This window comes from Schistocerca serialis, chromosome 5, assembly GCF_023864345.2.
Source record: "Schistocerca serialis cubense isolate TAMUIC-IGC-003099 chromosome 5, iqSchSeri2.2, whole genome shotgun sequence".
Taxonomy (NCBI): domain Eukaryota; kingdom Metazoa; phylum Arthropoda; class Insecta; order Orthoptera; family Acrididae; genus Schistocerca; species Schistocerca serialis.
This window is the reverse complement of record NC_064642.1, coordinates 832719651-832746958: the sequence shown is the minus strand read 5'-3', so window position 1 is coordinate 832746958 and position 27308 is coordinate 832719651. Positions and strand designations below refer to the sequence as shown.

Genomic DNA, 27308 nt, shown 5'->3' with positions numbered 1-27308 from the left:
CCGTCCCTCACAGTTATACTCGGCACGTACCTGTATGAAACGCAGTTTACGATTGCCTTGAACTTTTTCCATAAACACTCAACATTGTCAGTGTCGGAACAGATATTTTCGTTTTGATCTGTTAGGTATTCTGAGATCTGCCTTCTATTACTCTTGCTAAACAGATAAACCTTCCTCCCTTTTTTTATAATCCTATTTACTTCCATATTCAGGGATGCTGCAACGGCCTTATGATCACTGATTCCCTGTTCTGCGCTTACAGAGTCGAAAAGGTCGGGTCTGCTTGTTATCAGTAGGTCCAAGATGTTATCTGCACGAGTCGGTTCTCTGTTTAATTGCTCGAGTTAATTTTCGGATAGTGCACTCAGTATAATGTCACTCAATGCTCTGTCCTTACCACCTGTCCTAAACATCTGAGTGTCCCAGTCTATATCTCGTAAATTGAAACCTCCACCTGAGACTATAACATGCTGAGGAAATTTATGTGAAATGTATTCCAGATTTTCTCTCGGTTGTTCTGCCACTAATGCTGCTGAGTCGGGAGTTCGGTAAAAGGGCCCAATTATTAACCTACCTCAGTTTTTGAGTATGACCTCCACCCATAATTATTCACAGCAACTATCCCCTTCTATTTCACTACAGAATCGCACTACGCATATATTTTTGTAATGAGGACTGATCCTAATTATTAATTACGTAATGTGTACCAATCTTTACTTCAGCACCCTTTCCCAAGAAAAACAAATAAAGTTCACTGACCTAACTTTCCTCTCAAGCATCTGGACAGTTCCAATGTTTCGGCGGGTGCACCTGGGCTTTCTGCCCAGGAGGAGTGGGGTTCAAGTCCCGGAAAGGACACCTTCAATCTGAATTTCCCGCCAATTCCGAGGTGAATTGGGAGAGCAGCATAGCCGTGGGACAAGGAAATTTCCGCCTGGTTTGAATTTTCCTCCATTTTTAAATTCCTGCCATTTTTTGAATTTCCTCCCATAATTCTAAATTACTAAAAATGGGTTGATGGGGGAGGGGGAGGGGAGGGGATGGGATGTGGTAGGGAAAACACATGATGCCATCTGGGGTAGGGGTAATTAACTGATGAATTTAATTATTTTGGATATCAAGTTAATATCAAAAGTGTGCTAGGAGTCTTATCATCCTACTACTGAAGGACTGATTAGTGACAGATACATATCTAAAACTGATCAGGGATCGAATCCCATACTTTTGGATGACTGATTACGATTGTATGCTGTGCCTAACATCTCTAGTCTGTGAATTATACTTCATTTCTGTTGGGCTGTCCATTCATAGTGAGTTTTTTCATTATTTCTGAGTCAAAAGTGCACACCTTTGCATAAAAATCTCTTTTGTGTCCGCTTAATATACGCAGCAACAATGACAGTCACAAATCTACTGCGGATATCTATCGTAATTTTTTCTAAACTAAAAATAACTGTCTGTGTCCATGAGAAAACGCAAGCAACAATCTGCTTCAACGGTACAACATCGGAAGTATTTCCTATAACTGGCGATGCACAGCAGAGATCTTTTCTCTTTGGTTTTAAAGATCGTGATAAGGGAGTGTATTTACATACTGTATCTGATGGAAATCTTTTGAACACTGTCTGCCAAGACCAAAGTAAATACAGTTGTTATTCGTGAGCTGTTATAAGCAGGCGATACAGCTCTGTTAGCACACCCAGAAGATGAGGTGCACTATGTAATTAATAAATTATCACATGCACGTGAAAAATTTGGCCTAACCATCAGCCTCCAAAAGACTAAGATCATGGCGCAGAGCACCATCAACCTTTCATCCATCAGCATTGAGGGCAGTTCTCTAGAGATAATTGAAGACTTTACCTACTTCGGATCTACAGTATGCAGCAACTTGTCTACGGACAATGAGATTACTAAGAGAATGGAAAAATCATTATCTAACGTTGCTCGCTTGAAAAACAGAGTACTGAACAATGGACCGCGCACAATAATTGAAAGTACACAACGCTCGTGTTTCAACACCCTTCTCTACAGCTGTGAGACAAGGACGTCTCTTGGTAAACACGAATCTGAACAGCTTTATCTCCTCTGTCTCGCTCTGATCTCTCGGAGGGACAAAGAAGCCAACACCGAAGCCTCAAAGCATTCGTGCGCTTCAGATACGCCGACGTCTAAGGTGTCTGGGACACGTCAGGCGCACGGACCCTGACCTGAGCGTGAAACACTGCTGCACGGAGAAATTTAGCAGGGCGGGGGAGCCAGTGGGAAGAGGTCTGACCGAGGCGGGTATTCATCCAAGTACTGGGAAAGTACTGCTAATGACCGTGTCAAGGGGAGACTAACTGTGCGAAGCGAGGTCCAGCCCGTAGAGGACGAACGCGCACAACAACAAATCAGTAAGAGGACAAGACGGGAAGGGAGAGCGGCTTACGTTCGAAGTCCCGCCACGTTCCACGTGCCCAGAGACTACCACTCCCATGTGGGACTTTTGAGCCACATAGGGCGCTACAGACTCTGAGCAAAGTATGCGACACCGTTCGTTACCCATCGAGAATGGAAGAATGCCAAGGAAGGACGGTATGCAAATTTGTTCAGAAACCCTGGGCTGCTGAAACTATTATAATGGACGAATAACTTCACATTCTGATAACGACAACTAGGAATTACACAAATTTGTTACGTCCAATAGCTATATTGGAGGGTAAATAAAAAAATCGTACTTTTATCTTGAAAGCGTTGTGTTGCTTTGTTTTTCTGTTTACAATTATTCTACAGGAGCGGGTGGTTATGAATATATTGACACGAATGTGCCTGCCTGCCCATCTCTTTGGTCTTCTCGAATCCGTCGTTCATCATCGGCGCACTTTGTGTTTGTTACTATCTTACTGTATGTTAAGGCGGAATAAAATGGTTGTAGTTCGATCAATAAATATTCTATTTAACTGTCTCATTTTCAGATACGCTTAAGTGGCCAATAAAAGATGGTGTTGGGATTATTAATCGGAATACTGTTCCCTGTACCAATTGTTTCACGTTATACTGCGCACAGCCACGACTGTTACCACGTATCATTAAGCATCCGGCTGTCTAGAATGAATTGCTCATCTGCAGCGTCCCGACGTGACGGTTTTAATAGATTCCGCCTCCTGTAAGACATACGAATTTGTTCTGTACCTGTGACATACGGACAGAAATACGGACGTCGAGTGATTGGAGCAGGTCACTCTAGAGTGAGTCGCCTTACACGTGTGTAACGTGTTTTGATTACATGACTGCTAACATCTCTACACAGACTGCAAAACGATTCTGTGAGTTGTAGCGAGGTGTTCGCCATGTCCTGCCACTAAAGAATTAGGAGACACACAAAAGAAATGATATCTGGACAAACGTGCGTCTACAGTAGACACCGCAGGAGTTGGTTTCACACCATGTGGAAGATTTTAACTCGTGTGCTACACGTATACAGAAGATGGCAAGACTTATTTGAAGAAAAACACGCATACAAAAGTGAAGAAACTGTTGAGCTGAAACAGAGCAGCACGCAAGTGCAGGCGCACGGCTGGGTGAGGGCAGGAGAGGTACTCACGAGGTTGGAGTCGCTGGTGGTGAAGGTGACCGGGTCGGCGGCTTCGACCTCCTGGCACATGAAGTCGACGTGGCCGACCACGGCGATGAGCTTGCTGTCGCGCCGGCCCAGGTCGATCAGGTTCAGCTTGAGCGTGTCCGCCGTGAACTCCACCTGCGGGCAGGAATGCTTGCTAAATGTCGAGGGTGAAGGCTGCTTCCCTGCGTCCATTGCGTTTCTTGACATTTATCAGTGACGTGTCACTACACGTGACAGACGAGACAAAAATTGTTGTCGGTTACGAAGGATATGTAATCTAATACAAATGACACAACTGTCGATCTAGCCCTCGAAATCTGGCAGAAAATCCAAACAGATTTTGGTCGTATGTAAAGTATGCTAGCGACAAGACACAATCGATGCCTTCCCTGTCCGATAGCAATGGAAATACTATCGATGACAGTGCTGCTAAAGCAGAGTTACTAAATACAGCCTTCCGAAATTGCTTCGCCAAAGATGACGAAGTAAATACTCCAGAAGTCGAATCAAAACTGCTGTCAAAAAGAGTAACTTAGAAGCAGATATTCTCGGAGTAGTGAAACAACTTACATCACTTAATAAAAACGAGTCTTCGCGTCCAGTAGGTACGCCTAATGGGTTCCTTCCAGTGTATGCTGATGTAATAGCTCCCTACTTAACGCTCATATTAACGTTGATACGCAGTAGGATTTTGGAACATGTATCGTCTTCGAACATTACCAATTATCTCTCAGATAACCACCTATTGGCCCACAGTCAATACGGATTTAGAAAACCTCGTTCTTGTGAAACACAATTAGATCCTTATTCACACGAGGTGTTGAGCGCTATCGACAAGGGATTTAAAATTGATTCCGTGCTTTCAGATTCCCAAAAGGCATTTGACACCGCTGTCAGAAGCTGTTTGTAATCAAATCCCGTGCTTATGGAGCATCGTCTCAGTTATGCAACTGTATTCGTGATTTCCTGTCAGAGAAACCACAGTGCGCAGTAACTGGCGGAACGTCACCGCCTGAAACAAAAGTAATTCCTGGCGTTCCTCAACGTAGTGTTATAGGCTCTCTCCTGTTTTTTATCTATATAAACGATTTAGGAGAAAATCTGAGCAGCCGTCTTAGATTGTTTGCTGATGTGCTGTCAGTTATCCAGTAGTAAAATCACGAGGAGATCGAAACAAATTGCAAAACGATTAACAAATCTCTAGGTACGAAAATTGGCAGTTGATTCTAAATAATGAAAAGTGCGAGTTCATCGACATGAATGGTAACAGGAATCAGTTAAAACTTCGGTTACACGATAAATAAATCAAATCCAAAGGCCGTACATTCAAATAAATAGTTAGGAATTAAAGTTACGCACCACTTAGATTGGAAAATACACACGGACAATATTGTGGGGAAGGCGAAGCAAAAACTGCGTTTTACTGGCAGAGCACTTAGAAGAAGCAACAGATGGACCTGAAGAAACCGCCTGCAGTACGCTTGTCCGTCCACTTTTGGAGTACTGCTGCGCGGTGTGTGGGATCCGTACGAGATAGGATAGTCGGAGTACATAGAGAAAGTTCAAAGAAGAGCAGCACGTTTTGTGTTATCGACAAACAGGGCAGGGAGTGTCGCGGACATGACAGTGTTTGGGATGGACATACTTAAAACACACGCATTTCTCGTTGCGGCGCGATCTTCTCACGAAATGTGAGTCACCCACTTTCTCCTCCGAATGCGAAAATGTTTAGTCGACAGTGACCTACATATGGAGGAACCATCGTCGTAATAAAACAAGGGAAATCAGAGCTCGCACGGAAAGATACAGGTGTCCGTTTTTCTCGTGTGCTGTTCGAGGTGGAATGACAGAGAATTATTGTTATTTGACGAACCCTCTGGCAGGCCGTTTAGTGTGATTTGCAGAGGTTCCATGTCGACGGACATGTAAATATAAAGTACGGAAAGCATACAGTTTCTCACATGGACCTCATGTAGAAGTGAAATTCTGTTGTCCGAAAGTGGTCAGACAGTCAGTGAATGTGCTGGGCAGAGACTGCATACTGTACTCTCCATTACAACAATGATCTACAGTGTCTGTAACACTGAAAAACGAAGGTTACATTCCCTCTCGTCTGCTGTTGTACAGAGGGGGCGGAATCAACTGAAGCACCCAGGAAATGCGGTCGGGTGGCGGTGTAACTTGGTGCACACCGATACCCTTTGCGGATGCGTGAGTGATCGGATCTGCAGTCCTCTGTGGCAGATGGAGCGGCCACCAGCACGCATTAGCGCTAGTATTAGGCCTGGCAGGATCTCGAACAGCGCGATCACTGTGAAAGACGCGGAAATGCTGCGCCCTCGTGCGAGACGGCGCTGCCAGCAGTTGGCAGAGCTTGAAAGCGGCCATTTGGCCGGCCGGTCGAGTCACCCAGTGGGTATCGGGATCTGAGCGGCGCCAGGCCGTGTGTGCGACGCTGGCCAGGTGCGTGAGGGCAGCCACAGCCGTCTTCAAGGTGTCGGTCGACCACGTCCTCAGGCCGCAAGACAGAATCTCCGTGTCGAGCACCTATCAAATCGTACCGCTACCCTTCACATCTCTGCCCGCCACCTGGCAACGAGTGATAAGACGCCTGCAGTGTTCTGTGTCACCCCGCACCGCTAGTCGGCCGAGTCCAGCCGAGAACAGCCGGTCTGCAGCCGCCCTCGCCACCGTCGTCAGCGAGTAGCTGGGCTGGGCTGGCGTGAGGTCTCAAGTCTCAGTCGTTTCTGTTTAGGCCATGTTCAACTTGGTCGATAAGGTGGTTCAGATGGCTCTGAGCACCATGGGACTTAACATACGAGGTCATCAGACCCCTAGAACTTACAACTACTTAAACCTAACTAACCTAAGTACATCACGCACATCCATGCCCGAGGCAGGATTCGAACCTGCGACCCTAGTGGTCACGCGGTTCCAGACTGAAGCGCATAGAACCACTCGGCCACACCGGCGGGCGCTCGGTAAGAGACCCAGTTGGGATGTGGAAGGTGATGCGACTAATTTCTTCGGTAGTATCGTTGGGGAGCTTCGATTTCGCCTGTCCCATTGCGCTGATGACGTCCCGGAAGAGAGACTTCCCGTCGCACCAGCCCCAGGTTTAGCGCTAAGAGGGCACACTGGCACTGCACAGCCCGTCGCAAACTGAACATCAGGTCAAGCACAGAAACAGGAAGAGGAAGAAGAAGAAGGAGAAGAAGAAGAAGAAGGAAAGCAAAATAGAAACGGTGAACGGTCCAACAACAAGGAGTGCAATGTAGAGCGGGCGGGAACGCAGATGGCGTCGCAGTTAAGTAGTTACGGTGTTGACTGCCAAGCGGCCGAGCTGTGTTCACATTTACCTCGCACAAATGTTTATTTATTTTATATTTTATTTTATTTTTTGCTGCTCGCTTTAATGAAATTTGCGTCTGTGTCGTGGTGTAACGTCCGTTAGCAACAGGTAGTTGATTCTGCATAACTACTCTATTAGCAGTGGAAAGGCTTTCGAATGGGAACTGCAAAGGTTTGATGACAAGGCGACAGGTCAGCCGAATCCATCACTGGTAAACATGCCTGTTGTGTCATACACGGCATTACTGACAGTAAGTGTGTCATTTGAGAGGAAGCTCTTTTCGGTGCACCTAATTTCTACAACTGGAGGTGAGTGAGATGTGGCTCCTTGCCCGATATACGTAGATGTTCGTATAAACGTGCATGTGATCAATCGCAAGAAAATGATGACCTGTAACAAATGAGCACAGCAGTTTCACAATAACACACTTTCTCTGTGCTCTGTCAAAACATACGTTTTTAACGTTTTTGAAGTTGCGTTCAATTCTGGAAATTTGACTCTTGAATTTCCTTGCTATAACGTAGTTCACAACCCTTTATTTGTTGATTTTATTTCTGTGAGACATCTATGTGGTATCTCGCCTGCTCTTACTACTCATCACATTTACTTGCGACTGTAACGTATTCTTACATTACCCTTATTCTAAAACCAATCTATAGAATGACAACTGCCGAGACTACAGAAAGAGAACAAACATTTCAAGGACCGGACGGACAGTTGATAAAGTTGTAAGGAAAAAAAGATGCAACGAACGAGTTTTGAACACGGCTCGTACTGCCATTTTTTGTTTTTCTTGTTTCGCTTTTTTAAATCTCATTTTGTTCGTTATTGACCGTTGTATTTGTTCGGAGCGGACATCCCATGACGATTGTTCAAGTTCATCATTAACCGTTCATCCATTGACCCAGTTTTTTTGTTGTTGCAGAGGGCAGATATTCCTCTGACCGAACCCGCTGAGCTACTGGCCGAGACTGCTTGGCAGTTCAACACCATGACCACTTAACCCACGACGCCGTTACTGTTAGAGGTTGCTCTTTATTGGACTCCTTGTTCTCGGACAGTTCGCTGCTTCTATTTTTCTTTTCTTTTCACAGTTCAGTACACCTTCTTCCTGTTTTCGTGCTTGATCTGTGTTCAGAATGTGTGTGAACTTTCTCTTGTCAGACGGGAGCTGTCCTGCATCTAGGCACAGCTATGTACAGCGCCACCACCTATCGGAACTTCATCGAACTGTAGGAGGTGAAGCGGAAATAAATTCCGCCATTTTTTTACCTAAATTTGCGAGAAAAAATGTATTGCATTACTTATTTAAAACCCACTGAACCGCGGTGCATTAAAATCCTGACGCAGCATTTGCAACGAGGTGTCAGTGCTTGAAGCGCCCCTAAAAAGCAGTGGAGATCACATATTACTACGTATAGAAAGCTGCTTAAAAACTGCAGATTATGGCAGTGATATTTATGGAGAAAATATAAGTGTATAATTAGTTAGTTACGTGATCCATTGGCCAGTGTCACGGAAATAGATGCATTGCTCTTATGACAGTAGACAAGAAATTGAAATTCGCGGTGATAAAAATTAACGCTGCATGTAAGGTTATTTGAAAAAGACTCAGTATCAACGGTGATCGTAAACTTTCTACCGACAAAGAGACTCAGCCCCCAGATGCAAACGAAAACTGTAGAGGAAATCTCAGTTTGCCAGTATGTACATTTCCCTATCATACAGAGGAGACTTTAGTTGGGAAAGTTACACTTTAGTAGATGGTGGACGTGGCAACACGCCATCACAACCACTATTCTCTGAAACCTACGTACAGCTCACTGCAGAAGTATACTGGAGGTAACACGGCAACAAATAGACGTGGCCCCTTGAGGACGTTGTCAGCAGTCAAGACGAGGTAAGAGCAGCAATGATCACCAAAGTGGGAAGGACAACTAAAACAAACAGTAGGATTTATAAGTTCAGAAAACTAGATAAAGCGTCAATAACGTAATATCTCAATTAGAAACTTAAAACATTTATATTTGTATAGGAGGCTTTAGAAGACTATGGTTAATTCATGATGGGAATGACTCATCATGGAATGCAATCACCGTAAATAAATTTCTAAAGAAACAGAGACTACTGCATAGTTTGTGTAAAACAGCCCCTATTGTTTTGTAAACTTCCGATACGATGCTGAATAAAACGCATTTGGGTGTCCGGAAGACAAAGTGAAAAGCTCTCAACGACTACCGTAACAGAATATTATCGAAGAAACTCTCACAACACCTGTCGTATGAAAGAGTTGCATAACGATTCGGATACACGGTTCCAGTTTTATGGCACCATAAGATAAGCTTGTTGATACAAAAAAAGCGTATGGGACCTGAAGATGGCAAAATGAATTGCCGAAACTGGGAGCGTTCGAAATGAAATAAAATAAAATAACCTAAAGTCTACTGATGTTGGTAATACGAGGGCGGTTCAGAAAGTAACCTCCGATTGGTCACAGTACGGGTTGTGGGGGGAGTAGCGACGCCATCTGTGCGTTCACGCACTCAACAGGTCAGTCGGCATCAAGCCGTGCTCGAGTGAACGTCGTACCTGCGCTAGTTTAGTTTTTGTGGCAGTTTGAAATGTGTGCTGCAATAGAAAACCCCGCCAAATGTGAAGTGCGTGCTGTCATAAGGTTTTTTACAGCCAAAGGATATTCTGCAGCAGCTATTCATCGTGAGCTTTGTGCCGTGTACGGACCAAGAGTTATGAGTGAAGGAGTTGTCCGTGAATGGGTACGTTTATTTAAAAGTGGACGAGAAAACGTTCATGATGAAGAGAGGAGTGGTAGACCATCATTGGTGACTGACGAACTCGTTCAGACAGTTGATGCAAAAGTTCGTGAAAATCGACGTTTCTCAATGTCGGAGTTGTCTACTGGTTTTCCACAGATTTCTAAGACTCTCTTGTACGAGATAGTGACAGCAAGATTGGGTTATCGTAAGTCCTGTGCACGATGGGTGCCCAAAATTCTTACCGACCACCACAAAACTCAAAGAATGGCCTCTGCATTAGACTTTCTGTCACGTTATGAGGACGAAGGAGAACCATTGTTAAACAGAATCGTGACCGGTGACGAAACCTGGATTAAGTACGTGAACCCTGAGACAAAAGAACAATCAAACAATCAAAGATGTGGGCACATTCAAATTCGCCTACCAAACCAAGAAAAGCCTCGCAAGATTTTTCTGCCAGAAAACTGATGGCAACGGTGTTTTGGGATGCCAAAGGGGTGTTGTTGGTTGAATTCATGGAACGTGGTACGACCATTAATCAAGACGTGTACTGTGAAACAATAAAAAAGTTACGACGGGCTATACAGAACAAACGCCGTGGTATGCTGACTTCCGGTATCGTTTTCTTGCACGATAACGCCCGTCCTCACTCTGCTCGCAGAACAACGGCCCTTCTTGAGTCCTTCAAGTGGGACGTTATCAACCATCCACCTTACAGCCCAGACCTGGCGCCAAGTGATTATCACCTCTTCATGCATTTGAAGAAATTGCTCGGGTCACAGCGGTTTGATGACGACGAAGAGCTCAAAGATGCGGTCACAGGCTGGCTCCAGGCACAAGCGGGTGATTTTTATGCAGAAGGAATTTCAAAGCTTGTGAAGAGATACGATAAGTGCCTCAATCGCTATGGAGACTATGTAGAAAAATAGTCCAATGATGTAGTTGTAAGATGTATATATTAAAATATTTTTATTTAACTTGGTGTATTTTTTTAAATCAACCGGAGGTTACTTTCTGAACGGCCCTCGTATTTTATGAACTGAGAAGAAAGAAATTCTCGTCGTACGGTTTGTCGATTTGGGGGAGGGGAGCAAATAGTGAGTCCATCGGTCCCATGTGCGCCTGCTTAGCTGAGTGCTAGCTTGCTTGCCTCCCACGCCGCGGGCCCGGGTTCGATTGCCGGCCAGGTTGGAGATTTTCACCGCTCGCGGACTGGGTGTCGTGTTGTCATCATCATTTCATCCAAATCTTCGACACGCAAGTGGGCGTCGACTGAAATAAGACTTGCTCTTGGCAGCCGAACCCGGATAGGGCCTCCCGGCCAAAAATGCCATACGATCATTTCATTTTATCAGTTCCATCGGATTAGGGAAGGATGGGAAAGGAAGTCAGCCGTGCCCTTTCAACCGAGCCATCCCGGTATTTGCTTCAAGCGATTTAGGTTGTTGGTTGTTTTTTTGGGAAGAGAGACCAGAAAGCATGATCGGATTAGGGGAGGATGGGAAAGGAAGTCGGCCGTGCCCTTTCAGAGGAACCATCCCGGCATTTGCCTGGAGCGATTTAGGGAAATCACGGAAAACCTAAATCAGGATGGCCGGACGCGGGTTTGAACCGTCGGCCTCGCGATTGCGAGTCCAATGTGCTAACCACTGCACCACCTCGCTCGGTGTGGTCACATGTAAAGGCTGTCAGTGGTGTACATGAGTGTCCAGGTACTTATGAACGAGACGGAAACAAAGTGAGTGTAGCAAAGCAAAAGCGTAAATGGTGAACTCCATATTCAAATGTTTCTTTCCAAAAAAAACAAAAAACAAAAAAAACCGAGGAGTACTTCTCCAGTTTAACTCTCGCAGCACCGTAAAGACGGATGGTTTCTGTGATGCTGAGAAAGAGCTGAAATCGCTAAAATTCAACAAAGCTCAAGGCGCGACTGAATCACTGTCAAATTCTCTACCTGTCACCTACAACTTCATACACAACAGTAAGGAGAGGTGTGCTACAGAGCTGTGGTTGCAGGGAAGCTGGGCAGCAGCAGAAATCATTTGTGAACAAGTAACATGGCAGACATAAAACTTACTTATCTTTTATTTCTCCCAAAATACGAATGGTGCAACAAAAAATTGAGTCCAGCTGATACAGTAATAACAAGGATGTTGGGAGCGAGAGTCGGCGGCGTGTGCGCGGCGTGCCCCAGCGTGCGAGTGGCCTGAGCCGCCGCCGCCGTACTGCGTGGCTCGGAGGGCGCGCACCCTGGGCTCTGCCAGGCGCTGCTCTGCTCGGCCGCTGTCAGCGTCAGACGGTGCCCGTGGCGTGGTATCGATATGTGACACAACAGTACCAGTCTTGCGTTTGATATAGTCCGTGTTTTAACCGTAAGGTAGCAAAGATGTCTCGAACAAAAAACCGTGTCCAGCAGTTGGAAGAAACCACAGCTTACATCTGTCTGTAATAACAGTGGCAGAAGCGATTCACAAAACTAACATTCAGTATCCTTCACATCCATTTGTTGTAGTCTTTGAACATATTCAGTAATGAGGTATCTCGAACAGAATGATGTCCTCCATGTGAACTGGCATTGGTTCCAAAATGTAGATTATGTGACACACAACTCACACTTTTGTCTAGTGGCACTCTGAAAGCCGTGGGTAAAGACAGTCAGGTAGGTTTGGTGTTTCTTGACTCCCATAAAGTACCTGACTTAGTATGCTTATTGTCGAATCTATAATGCTACGACGTATTGTGTGAAATTTTTGGCAGTTTTGAGGATTTCCTGATAGGAACGATGCAGCACGTCGTCTCAGGCGGAGATTTTTCGATGCCTCGGGGAAGCGCACTTCAAAAATGCTCAAATGTGTGTGAAATCTTAAGGGACGTAACTGCTCAGTTCCTAAGCTTACACACTACTTAACCTGAATTATCCTCCTGAGGGAGGACTCGAACCTCCGCCAGGACCGTCCACACGAAGCGTACTGGGGCCGCTGCTATTCACATTAAATTTTAATGACTTTGAGGACATCTCCTCCTTTGGAGACAGATCTGGTGATGGAGCAGGCCAACGCAACACGTCGACACTCTGTAGACCACATTGGGTTACAACAGCGGTATGTGGGCGAGCGTACCCTGTTGGAAAACAACCCCTGGAACGCTGTTCGTGAATGGCAGCTCAACAGGTCGAACCACCAGATTGACGTGCAAATTTGCAGTCAGGGTGCGTGGGGTAACTGCGGCAGCGCTCCTGCTGTCGCACCCCACCCCATAACTCCACGTGTAGGTCCGGTGTGTCCAGGCTGGTTGGAGGCCCGCACACGGCCATCGCCGGCACTCACACACAATCTGCTTTCACCAGACAGCACGACAGACCACTCTCGCTCGCTTCACACCACTCAAGTCGCAAATGGCGGTAGTTTGGTGTCAGTGGAATGCACGCTACAGGGCATGTGGCTCGAAGCTGTCCTCGAAGTAACGGATTTGTAACGGTTCGTTGTGTCCCCGTAGCGCCAACTGCTGCTGGAAATGGTGTTGCAGATGCAGTTCGATGCGGGACAGGCCCACGCCACACACTACGGTTTTCCCTCAGGAAGTGCCACAACGTCGTTCAAAGCCTGGTCTCCTTGCGACCGTACATTCTCCTGATTCTCCTGAGTCTCCTGACCACCGCTGGCAGCAGTCACGTGCAGTGGCTAGATTTCTGCAGTACCGGACAAGGCACATCCAGCTTCCCGTAGACCAACTCAGTGAGTCTTTTTCGCGTTAGAGGCATTCTTGACTAAATTTCACGACCGTAACAGCGTGCATGTAAGGCAAACATGATTTGCATCCTCCTAGTGGCGTGCTAGCCCAATTCTCATGCAACTGGCGTGAAATTTGAACACACGTCGTGTCTGAGATGTACAAATGCGCCTACCAAATGCAGATGCGGTGTGCAGGGGCATGTAGGCCGTTCTGCAACCGCTCCTCAGCTGGCTGAGCGCACCCCGGCCACCGAGGACAACTGTTTGGCATTACCGGGAATCGAACCTGGCTGCCTGTCTGCGCTGACGACTCAGCAGCGGAGGCGGACTTTTAGCAGTTAACGTCCACATGAAATGGAACACTCACACAGATAAAACACGCCGTACACTGCAGTTCACAGGTACCGCACTACGGAAATACAATCGGTGGAAACCGTGCTGAATAAGACTAACAGGCGATATTGAACGAATACAAACAATGCCAGCACGACTGGTGGCGGGTTCGAGTCTGACAAAGATGCTGAAGAAAGAGACCTGACGGACGTGACGGAAACTATCCCGAGAGAGCCTACTCGCAAAGTTTCAGGAAACAATATTAATAGAGGAATCTAGAAACATCTACGTACACTTATTACAGTGTGGACAGAGGTGTATGCACTTCACAGTGGTTTTCAGATTACGGATGTAGATGGAGATTAATGAGCAATATAGGCAGGCAGTACCGAAAGAGATTAAAATAACAAATTCCCAATACTGCAAAGAAGGAGAGAAACAGGAAATTGGTTTCATATATGTTAACAAACGTTAGTATAATATTATTTATCTAGGACCATTACGTCAAGGTAAGCACTATTAGTTTTCCAGTGGCGTATTCTCAAGCGTCAAGATTTCTTACCCTTTGTATCTGCGGTGTTATTTATAAACATAATAACAATGCCGTCAACAAACTTTATGCACTCTTTCTGGTACTATGGATTACTCCTATTCGCTACACAGGCACCTGTTGCTTTTGGAATGAGGTTTGTATCCACCAGGAATGGAACTAATATATAACTGACTATACTTTGTCATCTGTGTTTTCTGCAACGTGAATGCTGACAGAAGGATTACACCACGAAGCCATATTCCGAACTTCTTCACATCATAAACCTCTTGTACCACAACTCTGTTTGTTTTTCCTTTATTTTCATTTTTATACCTATTTATGCCGCTCTTCGGCCACAGAAGAGACATACAGTACTATTAGGAATACAAACAAACATGTAGGACAAAAACGGGAGACAAACGTGGTAAAATAAACGAAGTCGTTCACTGACTCACTGCTCGGATAATAAAACGTTCAACACTGCACACAACGGAGAATACAGAATGTCACACGTGAACGAAGGAGCTTGGACGGAGAGACACTGATAAACTGACGGGACGACAAACACGAGCACTGCAGCGACGATTTCCGGCGCATGAAGACGCACTGTTCACACGAAAAAGCTGTGGCCAGCCACAGGGAAAAGGTGAGGGTAGGAGGGAGAAGGGGAGGGGGCTGATGCTAGTGGGACGAAGGGAGGGTGAGCGGAGAGGGTGGGGGGGTGTGGAAGCCCGGTGAGGGGGGCAGGGGGGGAGGGGAGGGAGAGAAGGGAAAGAGGGTGTCCTGGAGAAAAACACAGGAGGAAGGGGAGGATCAAAGTTGGTAGGAGGGGTAGATGGAGGGGACGAGTGCATCATCAGAAAGGGGGAGTTGATGGAAGCCACCTCGGGCAAGGGTACGGAGTGTAGCAAGATGGAGAGTGGGTGGGATGCAGGAGTACAGGCGCAGCAGTGGACAGGGGTGGGAAAGGATGGGAGAGGGATCAAGTTTTCGGGAGGTGTAAAGGATCCGTATCTGTTCAAAGAAAAGGAGTAAGTGTGGGAAAGGAATTAAGTCGTAGAGGATCCGCACAGGGGAAGGGAGGCAGATGCGATAGGCGAGGTGGAGGGCACGGCGTTCCGGGATTTGTGTAGAAGGTACGAGGGGCGGAGATCCAGGTGGGATGGGCATAACAGAGGATAGGGCAGATGAGGGATTTGTAGGTGTGGAGGATGGTGGAGGAGTCCAGACCCCACGTGCAGCCAGAAAGGAGCTCGAGGAGGTGGAGTCGGGAGTGTGCCTCGGCTCGGATCGTCCGGAGATGGGGTGTCCAGGAGAGGCGGCAGTCGAGAGCGACGCCAAGGTACTTGAGGGTGGGGGTAAGGGTGATAGGATGGCGTTGCCTACAATGATCGCCTGGGTCTTGGAAGCACTGACTTTGAGCAGCCACTGGTTACACCAAGTGGTGAATCAGTCAAGGGGGGATTGGAGAAGGTGCTTTGTGCGGCGCAGGGTGGGGGCGAGGGCAAGGAAGGCGGTGTCATCGGCGAACTGGAGAAAGTGTAAGGGGGGTGAAGGCGGAGGCATGTCCGCCGTGTAAAGAAAGTAGAGAAGAGGGGAGAGGACAGAACCTTGGGGCACACCGGCGGAGGGGTAGAAGGTGTAGGAATATGTGTTGTGGACGGTGACATTGGAAGGACGGTGGGAAAGGAAGGAGGCGATCAGACGGACAAACTACTCTGGTTCCTCGGCTAACCAGAGCATTCCAAACTTTTCCTCGTGCCTACACCGTTGTAATACAATCAGTTTTACGTGACATCCATTCATTAATTTTAATAAAAGAGTTAAACAGACCATAACAAATGTTATTTCAAAGCAGTGCAGAACAGTTCAGTAAGTAGATGTAATTACACATTAAACACGTTTTCAGAGAAACAAACATTTTCAATTGCACAAGGGCGATCAGAAAGGTTCCATCAGAGGGCGTTGCTGCAGCGTATATGCAACGTAACGCGATCACGATGCGGGTAACGAGTATCGACATGTAGACACATTCATGTCTTTCCGATGTACTTGCGGCAAATTTGGAAAAGTAAACTATGGCGAATGTTGTAACCAAGAACGTCGAAATAGGACGAATGCGCTGTTATTCTTTTGTTGGCTGTCGAAGTACAAACAACGGCAGACATCCATCGGTTAGTGAAGAATGTGTATGGCTCAATACGCCGCTCTAAAACCACCCTTGTGCAGTGGTCGTGCTACTGCTTCGTGATAACTAACGTTCCCGCCGTCGTAAACGTCGTCACGTCATCCAGAAGTCACGCCAACTCGGGTGGCACATACTGGAACACCCGCCCTGCTGCCCTGACCTCTCCCCGCGCGATCATCACTCCTTCGGACCCTTAAAATTGGCCTCGAAGCGCCGACGATTCCTGCCGGACGATGACGTGCAGCAGGCAGTTGCGGACTTGTTCATGTGCCAGGACACACACGGTCTTTCTGCCTTCAACCTGGTGCGTCCGTAGGATGGTTGCCTCAATGCTCACGGTGATTTTGTCTGACTAGTATTCACAAACCTGTCTTACATTAGCTCGGATGCAGGAAAAATTCATTTCGTCATGTAAAATGGGTGGCTCAAAATGGCTCTGAGCACTATGGGACTTAACTTCTGAGGTCATCAGTCCCCTAGAACTTAGAACTACTTAAACCTAACTAACCTAAGGACATCACACACATCCATGCCCGAGGCAGGATTCGAACCTGCGACGGTAGCAGTCGGGCGGTTCCAGACTGTAGCGCCTAGAACCGCTCGGCCATCCCGGCCGGCTCATTTCTTCATGTAACTTTGTCTAAGTTCCACGCTAACTGTTTCTATATTAGCGGAGAAAACCGCAGGAACAATGTGTGTTGTTGTCGTAGCCGTTATTTATAAAAGATAGTCAAGTGACCTTTTTCCCCTACTGAGTGGAATCCACACTTGATATAATTGTGTTTGGGGCTTCGTAGCATTTCTTATGCCCAGCGCTAGCAAAGTTACGATAACGACTCAGAGATCGACAGAAACCTTGCGTTTGCCTGATAAAAACAATATCAGTTGCGTCTAAAGCTCTTCTCATCATTTACGACACTAAATTCAAACGGGCACGACGCGCTGTAGAGCGTCTTCTTATCTTATCTCCCTACCAGTACGCTTACAGCAGTTCAGCTTCCCAACGTGTCAGGTAAACAGAGTACTTTTTCTTTGCCTGGAGTTGTTAGTTAACGTCATGTGGTCGGATTTTTCACTGCGCGCCGGTGATGAGAATTCAAAAGGCTCCCCGTTATTTGATTCGCAGAGGAACGTCGATAAAAGTTCGCCTGCCGCCGAAAACAACGTCGTGCACAAGGCATGCGCGCTCCGTTAGGTTTGCGGGTGGAAATGCTGGCTCCACACACGGACCTCCGCCCCTACACAAACGCCGCCGAGAGCAGGTCTTCCACCGAGAGAATAAATAACTTACTTCTCGGTATCGATGCTGTGTAAAGATGCCCTTTTAATGACACGACCTATAAAAGGATTCATTACATTAGCGAAACAACGAAAAGAATACTTGATTACTACTCACCGTTTCCTACACAGAGAAGCGCTCGTAGCGAAAGCCACTGGAATCGATTTGATATGAGTTTTGGACAAGACTTTTAAATTTATAAATTACGTTAAGAGCAGACGTTTCGCTCAAATATGTAACGTGGAAACCACCTCCTTCGCACAGAAGGCCTCTGGCCATTCAACGGAGAATATTTACCCACGTCTATGAACTTAAAGATGCAGTGCTGCAGTTATTTGAGCAACTAAACAAATCGAATTTGTTGATGTATTAAAAAACGAGCTTGGAGAACAAACCTTTCATTTCTGATTTATTTGGAATACCCAAGAAGACAAATGCTGCTCTATAAGATAATAATACAAATCTCCTTACCACCACAGACACAATTTCAGTCTTAAGAAATAATGTCGAGATATGATTGAGAAAAACGGCAGAAACCAATTTTGAAATGTTTGTACTTACTTCTAAACGTCCACTTAGTAACAGAATTGACTGCTGTTTAATGCAGTTGAAAGAGAGATTGGACGGATATTTCCGCACACTGGATATAAACCAGCGTGACTGGACAAGAAATCATTTCGCGCTTTCCGCTACTTGTGAACTTCTAGCTCTTGAAGGGGAGGAACAGGGAGACCAGTAGAACAACCTCACTTTAGAACCTAAGTGTCAATAATCTGACTTATAGAACTTCTGGATTTCCATTCAGCATCATTATCCTCACCTACGTGAAGGAGCACTGACCCTTTTGTTGCGGTTTTCTCGGCTAATATAGAAACAGTTAACGTGGAAATTGTTGTTGTTGTGGTCTTCAGTCCTGAGACTGGTTGATGCAGCTCTCCATGCTAATCTATCCTGTGCAAGCTGCTTCATCTCCCAGTACCTACTGCAACCTACATTATTCTGAATACGCTTAGTGTATTCATCTCTTGCTCTCCCTCTACGATTTTTACCCTCCACGCTGCCCTTCAGTACTAAATTGGTGATCCCTTGATGCCTCAGTACATGTCCCACCAACCGATCCCTTCTTCTTGTCAAGTTGTGCCACAAACTCCTCTTCTCCCCAATCCTACTCAATACCTCCTCATTAGTTATATGATCTACGCATCTAATCTTCAACATTCTTCAGTAGCACCACATTTCGAAAGCTTCTATTCTCTTCTTGTCCAAACTATTTATCGTCCATGTTTCACTTCCATACATGGCTACACTCCATACAAATACTTTCAGAAACGACTTCCTGACACTTAAATCTATACTCGATGATAACAAATTTCTCTTCTTCAGAAACGCTTTCCTTGCCATTGCCAGTCTACATTTTATATCCTCTCTACTTCGACCATCATCAGTTATTTTGCTCCCCAAATAGCAAAACTCCTTTACTACTTTAAGTGTCTCATTTCTTAATCTAATTCCCTCAGCATCACCCGACTTCATTCAACTACATTCCATTATCCACGTTTTGCTTCCTCCTTTCAAGACACTGTCCATTTCGTTCAACTGCTATTCCAAGTCCTTTGCTGTCTCTGACAGAATTACAATGTCATCGGCGAACCTCAAAGTTTTTTATTTCTTCTCCATGGATTTCAATACCTACTCCGAATTTTTCTTTTGTTTCCTTCACTGCTTGCTCAATATACAGATTGAATAACATCAGAGATTGGGTACAACCCTGTCTCACTCCCTTCCCAACCACTGCTTCCCTTTCATGCCCCTCAACTCTTGATTCTGTCATCTGGATTCTGTACAAATTGTAAATAGCCTTTCACTCCCTGAATTTTACCCCTGCCACCTTCAGAATTTGAAAGAGGGTATTCCAGTCAACATTGTCAAAAGCTTTCTCTATGTCTACAAATGCTAGAAACGTAGGTTTGCCTTTCCTTAATCTAGCTTCTAAGGTAAGTCGTAGGGTCAGTATTGCCTCACGTGTTCCAACATTTCTGCGGAATCCAAACTGATCTTCCCTGAGGTCGGCTTCTACCAGTTTTTCCATTCGTCTGTAAAGAATTCGCGTTAGTATTTTGCATCCGTGACTTATTAAACTGATATTTCGGTAATTTTCACATCTGTCAGCACCTGCTTTCTTTGGGATTGCAATTATTATATTCTTCTTGAAGTCTGAGGGTATTTCGCCGGTCTCATACATCTTGCTCACCAGATGGTAGAGTTTTGTCAGGACTGGCTCTCCCAAGGCCGTCAGTAGTTCTAATGGAATTAGGATCCAAAATTGCATGAGAAACTATCCCTTGGATTTTCTGGCAACATGGCTCAGTGGATAGCCCGTCAAAACTGAACACAGATCAAGCCTGAAAACAGAAAGAACGTGTACTGAAATGCGACAAAAAAGCAAAATAGAAGCATTCAACAGTCAACAGTCCGAGTTAAGAAGTGCAATACTGAACGAAGTTAAGCAGACTCGTCGTCGTGGTTATCACAGTCGGCCTTCAACCGTGACGCGGCTCGGACACGTGGCGTGCTACACAACACTCCGCACGTGTCTTTGTTTACCCGCTGCGCAAGGTACTGTGTTCGTTGTTGTGAATTCGAGCTCTCACTAGACGAGGCGTTCTCTTACCACCAAGCGACGGTGAAACTCATACTCGACGATTCCTAGGATCGTCCAAAGGCTTATGAAACTGAATAGTTTTGGAGAGTGACATGCTTTGGGATTTGAGTAGTTGGACTAAGACACTGTCTCCCCACTCTGCATTGCTGCCAAATTTCTTCAAGATGGGGGATCCAAGATGACGGCCATAGATGTGGCAATGTCGCAAGGACCTCATGGTGGGTAGTTCATATTTCGGCGGGAAAATAGGTCAGTTGGGCCAGGTCGACTAACCTAATACATCCAACAACCACCTCTTCCTAGAAATTGGCAGGTAAATATTTAGCCCATGCTGGGCTTCTGGGTAGGATGGATGTAAGTATGTATTTTTGCTTGCATTGTTTCTTTAAGCAATTTGTGTTATCATAGGCAGTAGCTCCACGCAGTGGGTTCACCATGAGGTCTGAAGTCCAAACTGCCCCAGTACACAGTACCACCACCAAAGGGCGCTGTCGTCCCTCCCATTATGTAATCCAAGATTGTGGTCTGGGGAAAAAATGGCCAGAAAAGGTCTCAGTCTGTGTCCAGCTGTTGGAGAGGAAGGAGTGTACCTTATTTTCAGTGGGAAGTTGGAACAGTTTATTTAGGAATGGATTTCACGTAGTTTATTTATTATGCTGATACAAAACACTCGCCCTGACGTGCTTGGGGTCACAATAGTCTACAGACCGGGAAATTACTAGTAAATTACCGAAATAGTGCAGTACACTGATGTACAGACACACAAACTACTAAATTGTTAAAATAATGTATATAAAAGTCTCTGCAAACATGCTCACTAATTATAAACTGTCGAAATAATGCATCGCACAGCCTACAGATGTGTTCACAAAATAATGCGGTACACTAATGTGCAGACACGTTCACTACGAGCAAAATCGTAGATATAATGCATGCATAACACTCTGGAAACATGCTCCCATCACTTAAACGGCAGAAATAATGCAGAGTACAGAAGGTCATTTCATGTAAAAAGCTTTCAAAATATCATTAAGAAATTTGGCTGTGACATGTCAGTGATCTATACCCTACAGTGGTCCAAGGCAGAATGATGTGTCAGGCACACACATCATTCCAACCTGTCCCACATTCGAGACGCGTATGGGAATACACATGTTTACTGCAGCTGGTGCGATGACTCATCGCCTTTGTAGCTGTGGGTCCAGCGCCAGCCTAACTGGCAAGTGAGATGTCTGCCTACTGATTCACCATCGCAGGTGCAAGTAAAAGGATGTCAATGTTATACTGACATCTCATGTCTATGCAAATAACAGCCAAGTCTCCCTCTGGACACGCTATAGAAATTCTTTGCAATGCTTTCAGAAACTGTTTACGAAAATATCCGAGAATAACACAGAATGCATTCTTCCTAGTGAACCTAACGTGGTACCCCACCCGTGAACCCTTCCTGGATATCATGATGTCCTACTTTCAACATAAGTCTCAGAAATGGTAAATGTTCGCTCATGTTCTCACCGCTAAACGCCTTCATCACATCTGTGCATGTTTACAGAAACACCATTAGTCATAAAAGCATTCCTGTTGTTTGGAAAGAGAGCACTGTCTAAGCACATATGCGAAAACCAGAACAATCACACAAAGAGTATTCGAAGCACTGTCCTACAGAAGAGAAAAATGGGTACAATTTTCAGTGTCCTACAGGTGCTGGTCTGGAGATGTCCTAATGCAACAATGGCAGATGAGAGAAAGCATCCCACCGGAGATGGATGGTCTGCTTAACTTGCCTTCAACACTCTAACAAAACAGACATCACGTTACTCTCAGAACTTTCTGTAGATACCTTCTTGCCCCCATTTTTGTTCGAACCAGACTGTAGAGGCTCCTATGCCCCAGCATAAGGAAAATAGTTCAAATGGCTCTGAGCACTATGGGACTTAACTTCTGAGGTCATCAGCCCCCTAGAACTTAGAACTACTTAAACCTATCTAACCTAAGGACATCACACACATCCATGCCCGAGGCAGGATTCGAACCTGCGACCGTAGCGGTCACGCGGTTTCAGACTGTAGCGCCTAGAACCGCTCGGCCACTCCAGCCGGCTAGCACAAAGGATGTCTTGTGAATGAATGGAGCATTCTGGTTGGCTCTTACTGAATCCACCCATCAAACTGCTGTTTCCAGTGTGAGAGAACTGTCTGCCACTTTTTCTGCAGACGAGACTTTTAGTGGCAAAACTATTTTGTACAGATTGCCCTTTTCCACTGACAGTCAAACCCAACAATAGCGTTCTACGGATCTTCAAATATGGAAAGACACTTCCTCAATTACACTGCTCTGTTACTGTCAAGGAAAACTTGACTGTTTCTGCATGAAGCCAATCTCCAGCCCGGCTATATCACCACATACCATATCGATGTAATAAACTTACAGTTCGTATCCTACACCATACAAAATCACCTCTTCCACATCCTGCATGTAACTATCCACCACCAGACACACATACATATACCAAAAAGACAGATCGCATAAGCACCAGTATCGTATATACTCCTTGCATGGTCAGGTGGTCATCCACAGAGTCCCCACATACACACCAGCCAGACGCATGACAAAAGCACCCTCAGCTGACAGAGGTCACTCTCTGAAGTGTTGTAAAAAGGCTGCATCTCTTCCCCTCGGCACATAGGCGTTACGGTTTCCGACGCCGACTTGGTCGCATCCTTGCTTTCTACACCCGTCTCCAGACACTGGGATTATAAGAACATGTGTTTTTCACATAGTTTACCTGAATATAGTACCATTTACACGATACTTCTCCATATCAAGCACATAGCAATTTCGATTGCATAGTAGTATCTCTTGCACAGTATAATTCTGTAGATATAGATTGGAAATGATTTCTCTACAAAACCGAACCTTTAGCTGGGTGCAGCGAAGTGAACCTGCTGTAAACTACAGAGAATGAGAATCTTATTTCGTCTGCGAAGGCTACATGAAAACTCGAAGTAAATAGAGGAATTCCACTGACGAATACCGATGTCAGTGATATAACAGATTCCAAATCATCCTTATAATTTAAAAAGTCAACTAAGGTGTTTCTCATGTCTAGGGAACCAGGAAACGTGTCTACGCCTGTATTTAACCTACTAGACATACAACACCTTAATTAAAGTAGTGAAACCTCCACCACTGTGAGATCTCGCCATTTGCTTGGCTGTTGCTGCTCGCTGTGTCACCGAGTCGAAGAGCAGCGAGTGGAGCGTTTGGGGAAGGCGAGTCCAATTATCCTTCCTCCACTTCTTATTATTAACTGTTGCATTCTGTATGTTATTATTTGTGAAGTTCAAGCAGTGGTATTTTTCCTGCCTAGTGGCCGCTAACGCCCCAGTTACCTGCCCTGGAGCTTAGTGTATGTTGCCGCAGTGTACTTTTCCTCACTCTGCCGCTGTTGTCCGGTAAGGCGTGTAGCTCGACAGTTTTTTTCTCGCTACTCTAGTAGTAGTAGTTGTCCCTTTCTGCTTCTGGATGCTCTAAGCACTGGAGTCTGAAGATGTAGTGCTGAACGCCGGTTCAGGCTTGGGTGTATTATTCCATAGTTGCATTTATCATCGGACGTTAGGTAGATTTGGCAAATGATTATTGGTTCAGATGGATCAAGTGACGCTAAGCACTATGGGACTTAACTAAGTCCCCTAGACTTAGAATTCCACATCCATGCACTAGGCAGGATTCGCATCTGCGACCGTAGCAGCAGCGCGGTTCCGGACTGAAGCGCCTAGAACTGCTCGCCCTCAGCGGCCGGCTGATTATTGATCATGAGTTTAAACTGCCACTCGTATGAGTTACCATCTCGTGAAGTGAATGCAACTCTTGGCTGCCTGTCTCATCGCTTGCAAAGTTTTAAGAAACTTTCCCATGTCCATCCTTGGAGCAGACTCTGCCCCCCCCCCCCCCCACTCCGTCTTGGTTTGGTTGATTTGATGACTGCTTCCTTTTTTAAAATTAATAACTGTAATTTCAAGTTTGAAGATGTTTAACTGGTTCTTAAAGGATTGTTAGTCAGGCCTTCACCGTGAAACAGTTTTAAATTATTACTATTGGAGCCTTTAGCCGAGAACTAGTTTGAATTTGTTGTCATCAAGGCCTTCAGTCACCTTTTATTTGTTGTTGTTTCCAGTTAAAGTGTACGTGATTGAAAAATAAAATAACCAACAGTAATTGATTACGGCCCCATCCACAATCGCAATCCAATCCTGCCTTCCTTGGTACCAGGTCTCAACTGGTAGCAGAGTATGGATGCGATTGTAATATTGCCATTTCAGTTACTGTTGGTTTGAACTGTAACTCTGCCAGTGTTATACGATATTTGTCTTTGGTATTTTGTTCTGTTTTAGGTGATCAGTTCTAATGGCGGTCAGGCTGTGCCCCGGGATCGGCCTGTTGAGGAAGGACCACCTCATGTACGAGCTGGCGAAAAGATGCCAGGCTATTGAGGGTGGTGTTCCGGACTTAACAACCCGATTGCGTGCTACCGTGCTTCAGCCGGTTGATGTCACGCCGGAGGTTGTGAGTGAGACAAAGGCAGCCGCTGAGATCTTGTTTAAAGCCGTTATTAGTCTTTAGGATAACATCGGTTTCTTAGAGGGCACTCTGCCTAGTGGCAGTCAGTTAGACAGGGTGCGGGCGCAGTTGATACATTTGACCAACCGGATATCTGATTTAAGGCGATTGCAGTTAGAGGATCGTGGTAAGGAATCAACTGCTGAATTACGGTTCTTGGTTAGTAAATTGCAGTTTAAGGTCACATGCTTAGAACTTGATGGGAAGAGGACCCGGGAACAGGATTTGTCATCGTCCGGGCGGTGCAGTAGCGAGCCCGGCAATAACGCACTTTTGTCTCCCGAGAGGTTAGATGGGCATTTGCTAAATTGCCTAATCCCTCCATGCATTTGTTCCGAGACATCACGGAATTAGCTGTCGACCGACTCGAGCAAATTGAAAGGTTGTTATGGTTGTTGGTTCGCTTTGGGCAACATGCTGATGCGTTTCGTGTATCGCATCAAGTGGTTTTGTCTCTATTGTATCCTTTAACTAGAGGCGAACTGGGGACCCTGGTATCCAGGGCCACGACAGAAGGAACAGCTGAGGGAACTTGTAGTTAGCGAGACGCTGACCGTGGGAGTGTCCAAGCAGCTCGAGTGGTGGTATATTTGGCAGATGCAGCGAGAGAAAGAGGAGCTACATCAGTATGTGCAAAGAGTCAAGTCTGCCTGTTTGGATCTTCGTGGCGCCGCTGTAGCGATATCTCCGTTGCTGCTCTCGGGCGACAGGTGCCGTGAAGCTAAGGTTCAGTCTGCGGGAACTGTCGACAAGAATTCCGGATTATCTACAACAGATGAGTGCTAAAAGGGAATCGCGGTGTTGTGTCAGGTGTGGTTGGGCAGGGCATTTAGTTCATACCTGCGTTCAGCCGCGGACACCCACAGTCAATAAAGGACACCTGGCTGGGCAGCAACACCGGGATCGAGCCTTTAAAGAAAAAGGTTCAAATGGCTCTGAACACTGTGCGACTTAACTTCTGAGGTCATCAGTCGCCTAGAACTTAGAAATAATTAAACCTCCGGCCGGCGAGCCTTTAAACCGTGGTGTGCCCGTGTCGCTGTTCGATCATCACCTCCTCTGCCTTATATTTGTTCTCGAGTAGGTGGCGAACCTATTTGTGCCCTTTTGGTTTCCGGTAGCTCCTTTTCATTGCTGAGTTTGGAATGGTTCCTTGAATTTGGTCATCTTGCGATGTTTAGGTCGGTCCGTTCTCCGGTGCAGGGATGCCGGGTTGCCAACGGGCAGGTGTTGCCTCCGTACGGTTAGGTCAGAGGGAGTATCTCGGCGATTTCTCGTGGCACTTGTTTTGGCCTTGGTTAAGAAGCTGCCGTTTGATCTGATTTTGGGGTGTGATTTTATCGGTAAAACTGGTCTTGTCTTTGATTATTCCGGGTACACCTTGTTCTTTCAGTTCGAGATGTGGGTGTGCTGGATGTTGATACTACGATTAGTGAGTATGTTCTCACCCATCTTTCTTCCCAGCAGGCCTCTGAACTAGGGGGTTCGTTGGAGAGGTTCGCAGATCTTCTCTGTGACAGACAAGGTGTTACTAATGTTTTTGACTACCATATTCGTCTATCTGACCATATTCCCATCAGGCAGACCCCATATCTTCTCTCACCGCCTACGATGAGTATACTAAGAGGAAAGATCTCTAAAATGCTCGAGCAAGGTGTTATTAGGCCTTCTACATATGCTTATGCCTCCCCTATATTCCTCGTCCCTAAGGATCAGAAGCGGCATTTTCGGCATGTTGTTGACTACCGTCGACTAAAACTGAAGGCTCTCCTAGAATCAGTTCCTTCACCTGATCTTCACAAGTCTTTTACTTGGTTTGCCGGCGCTAATTGGATCACTGTTCTCGATCTGAATCGGGCCTATTATCAGATTCCCTTAGATGAAGAATGTAAACACGTTACGGCATTTTGTACTGATTGGAATCTGTTTGAGTTTAACAGGGTCCCCTTTGGTTTGGCTACTGGCGCAGCCGTCCTTACTCGTTTGCTGGATAATATTCTTGGAGACTTGAATTTAGTCTGTGTTTATAATTATCTGGACGATTTGGTAATTTATAGTCTTTCGTTTCAAGAGCGTTTGGAACATATCCAGCAAGATTTTGCTAGGTTGCAGGGGGCCGACTTGACTGTAAAACCCAGTAAGGTGACATTAGCCAGGTAGCATCTAGTATCAGGTGAGAGCATTCGCATTGACCAGAAGCGGACTGGACTCCTTTAAATGAAGTGCGCCGAAA

General features: G+C 45.8%; 1 protein-coding gene across 5 annotated transcripts in view; it reads right to left on the bottom strand.

The window, feature by feature from the left end:
• Nucleotides 1-27308, bottom strand: part of LOC126481546 (neurexin-1) — a 2075559-nt gene that overhangs the window by 683314 nt on the left and 1364937 nt on the right. For all 5 annotated transcript variants that reach the window (XM_050105375.1, XM_050105377.1, XM_050105378.1 and 2 more), the window contains one exon: nucleotides 3587-3739. In XM_050105375.1, the coding sequence (XP_049961332.1) occupies nucleotides 3587-3739 (153 nt within the window). The remainder of the gene's footprint in view (nucleotides 1-3586; nucleotides 3740-27308) is intronic.